The sequence below is a fragment of the Callionymus lyra genome, chromosome 19, assembly GCF_982586985.1.
Source record: "Callionymus lyra chromosome 19, fCalLyr1.hap1.1, whole genome shotgun sequence".
In the NCBI taxonomy this organism is placed as follows: domain Eukaryota; kingdom Metazoa; phylum Chordata; class Actinopteri; order Syngnathiformes; family Callionymidae; genus Callionymus; species Callionymus lyra.
The window spans coordinates 13,391,648-13,395,470 of record NC_141836.1 but is presented as its reverse complement, the minus strand read 5'-3'; the positions used below and the strand labels follow the sequence as shown (position 1 = coordinate 13,395,470).

Sequence of the window (3,823 nt, the reverse complement as noted above, 5' to 3'; positions counted from 1 at the left end):
CATTACGTCACGTTCAATGCTGCGTTCACTGGCGCCTCGTAAATGCAGAAATGTTGCGTTTAAAAGCTAAATGAGATGAAGTCACGCTTTTATAAATGATCGGATTGGAGACGTTTCTCGAGGACCACCGGATAAAATAATCCAGTTATTTAATTGATTTTATGTCAAAAGAGTTTTAAAAAAAAATCTACAAATGTGGAAATTTGACGTTTGATTTTACAACGCAAACCTTTATTGTTAGATACATTCTCGTTAAAATATATTTTTTCCATTATCTGGGGAAATACAATGCAGGTTGAAGATTTGTAACTGCTGAGTTTTAACGCTCTATATAAAGTCGAGTATCTTAAATTGTGAAATACTGCCCCCTGCTGGAAGCTGTACGTCACACATTCACGATCTGTACTAACTACAGGTATTTGCCATTAGAAACTTCGAAAATGATCAAATTACTCATGGCTTGTAAGACCTTTTCTGTCAAGTGTGTAACAATGATACTTTTTCAAAGCACTTTCTATATTATTTATATCTATGTTCTTTATCTTTAGACCTAGATTGTATCATCTTGTTCTTTCTCTTTGTTCTTGTTCTTATTTTATTTGTATTCATTTTTTATGAATAATCGTCTGTATTGCTGTGTCTAATTGGAAAAAAACAATTTATTTATTTAATTTTGATCAATAAAGTTCTACCTAACCTAACCTATATTACTCTGTACTGTATTTTCACATGGAAGCGTTCTTTTTTCAAGTGAGCCATCATTTATCAGTTGTATTTAGCTTTGCATCAACTGTGAAGTTGATTTCTTTCCGAGAGTGTATGGGTTTACATTTATCAAACAATAAGCAGCTTTCACACATAGCGTCGCCATAGAATAAGCCGTACACAACACGGTTGCATCTGTTGTTTTTTTAATCAAGCAAAGCGATGTTAGTCGTCTGTCAAAATATAGCAAAAATCCTTAAATTTGAGTTGTACCAGTTTTTAAATATTGATTGTGAGGGTTGAGAAACATGACATTAAAACTTTTAAAAATAAAATAACACTGAAAAAGAAAAAACATCTGAGGACTGACCTAAAAAACTAACCTAAACACATATATTAAGTAATAAATTAAACCGTGTGACATTTTTCAGATTCCTCCAGTTTTTGTCGTATTAAAACGTGAAGTCACAGCAACGGCAGGCTGCCCGGCGGCGCCAGGATGATGCCGAACACATAGAAGAGTCCCATCAGGAGGTTCAGCTTGGCCGTCTTCTGTGGGATTTTGGCGTAGCACCTGCTGCGAAACTGCTTCTCCAGAGGGAACGCCATGGGCAGTGTTAACAGTGGGAGCGCCATGCTGATGGAGTAGCGTGTGGCGAGGATGCAGAAGAGCACGTAAGGAACGAAGAGCAGGATGTTGTACAGGACGTAAGACAGCGTCGGGCCGATGAGGATCGCCAGGGTGACGATGCCCGCCTGCTTGTCGGAGTCCATGTCTCTGGTGTTGTTGCTGTGCAGAATGGCTTCCGTGTTGAGAGCGAGCGGGACGGCGTACACCAGAGGAAGTACCGACAGGTAGCCCACCTGCACTGCATGGGCGAACACGACCGCCAGGGGACCAAATGTAATGAGGATCACAACATCTCCCAGAGCCACGTACTTAAGACCTATGCCTGGAAAGAAGGAAGCGGTGTCAGAAGGTTTATAAGAAACAGCAAAAGGGACATAATAAATCTAGATGAGTATTGAGGAATTCTTAAACACAAACAAAAGGCTTTTATAAGTGAACAAAAAGAAAATCCACTTATTTATATAAAAATATTGACTCACCTCCTGTATATAAAAAAGAGCTTGACAGTCCCCCGAAGTATATAAGGGCGAGATGCTCCAGTCTTAGTGTTGACAAGAAGTATAAAAGAGTCGCACACAAGCAACCCAAAGAATATAACAAAGCCCCAAACATCACGACGTCCTGCGGGGCCAGGATCTCATCCACCAGAGTCCTGTCGTCGCTCTTCTTGTGGTCGATTCCTTTGGAGAAGTCATAAAAGGTGTTGACCAGGTTCCCCGCTCCGTGGACCACGAGGACCGCGATAGCACACACCAACAGGATCACCAAGTCCACGGATCCTTCCAGCTTGTAAGCCAACGCGCTGCCGAGGGCGACGGGCGTGAGCGAGGCGCTGAAACTCCACGGCCTCAGAGCAAGAACGTAGGCAGCACACTTTTGCTTTACATCCAGGGCAACACGGGACATCCTCGACTTGTGGTTAGCAGCTGACAAGTGATGGGTGTTATTTATAGAAGTCTGCCATTGTTGCCCGTTGTGGCCGTTCGACCCGGCCAGTACAAATGTCTCAAATGGTGCGTACTTCTGTTCCCGAGTCATTGTGTCTGATATTCTTGCCACGACCCTGAAACAGCAGAAAAAAACATGTTAAAATCAACAGTTTCAAATAAACAACATCGAAAAAGTTAGATAAAAAGGGTTAATCCAAGAACCAAATTCATATTCAAACATGAACTTTTGTCTTCCTGCACAATTATTTTCTGTCCTCAAAGGACGTACAACCACATTGTGTTTTAAGACAAGCTTTATTATTGATTACTGAATATAAAACAGCGCATCAGTGCTCTGACCCGCCGCTAAGTTGCTACTAGCAAAGCAACTGACGCAACACATGCATGCACTGTGAATGAAATACTTGAACTCAAATGCACTTAAATGATAATAATAAAATACTACGATAAAAGCTGAACAGTACTCTACCTCTCTTTTTAATATAGTTGAGTGTTAAGGCATCATTTATATTTTTATTTAGGCCATAACTAGAGACATTATTGTGAAGAGTGGGCCAAATAAACATTAAAAATAATGCTTTTTTTTGTTGGCATTATTTACATTATTATACATTTGACATGAGAGGATATTCTGAATTTATCTTAGTTTGTCAATTTTTTGTTATAATTTAAGAAAGATCATTTGTTGGAAAACTAATGTGAAAACACAACTGTCCCGTCTTTCTCACATGTTTCACGCCTCGCTTTGTTTTTACAACGAGTCAATGCGAGATGGAGACTTCCGGGATTAATGACACGCGGTGACATATCTTAATGCTTCACCAATTGTAAAAGAGTGGGTGTGGTTGTGGTAAAAGACCTAGAGGAAAGCGTTTCTAGGCACATTTTTAGACACATACTGATGAGTACAATAGAGTCCAACATCTATTTAAGACACTAAACTGAACACATTAGCTGCAATTTCAAAAATCGAAATATTTATACATGCATAACTATCAGAGAACATACTTTTTTGCCGATCATTTTGTTGTGAAATGCTTAAGGCAAATTAATATATTGTTTATAAACATAGCTTTTCTTCTCCAAGAGGCCTGGTTAACTGTCTTCCTGGGAATTCAGGAAAGTTAGAAGCCCGTTCAAAATACACAACCAGACCACCATCTATTTAGTTTCGACAACTGCACTCTACGTAATATTGTCCTACTTTTAGAGATACAGAACATGTTCCCTCTGGATAATAGGATTAGAGCTAGTAGCCATTGAGACGCACAGCTAACCTTCTCCGGGCGGACACACACGAACAAATGTCCGGCTCAAACACTCACCAGTTCACGACTCCATGTTACGAGTGATGTTCGTGTTCTAAAATAACCTCAAAGACATTTCTGTCCACTTGAGGTCCGGCACGAAGAGCAAATGTTCACGACAGGTTACGTGTCAACCTGGAGGAGATTTCAGCACCTTAGTACACTTGATAGTCGCCATTTCCTCTGTGGGTGTGCGTCGTTAAAGAGTCCGACTGGAAACCAAGTACGGG

At 40.2% G+C, this 3,823-nt stretch overlaps 1 protein-coding gene across 1 annotated transcript; it reads right to left on the bottom strand.

Moving 5' to 3' along the window:
* Positions 1-894: 894 nt before the first annotated feature.
* Positions 895-3,786, bottom strand: ubiad1 (UbiA prenyltransferase domain containing 1). The gene is made up of 3 exons (XM_087781687.1): positions 3,612-3,786; positions 1,816-2,399; positions 895-1,658 (listed from the first exon to the last, which is right to left on the bottom strand). The coding sequence occupies exons 2-3, from the start codon at positions 2,372-2,374 to the stop codon at positions 1,171-1,173; spliced, it is 1,047 nt and encodes a 348-aa protein (XP_087637813.1). The 5' UTR covers positions 2,375-2,399; positions 3,612-3,786; the 3' UTR covers positions 895-1,170.
* Positions 3,787-3,823: the final 37 nt, after the last annotated feature.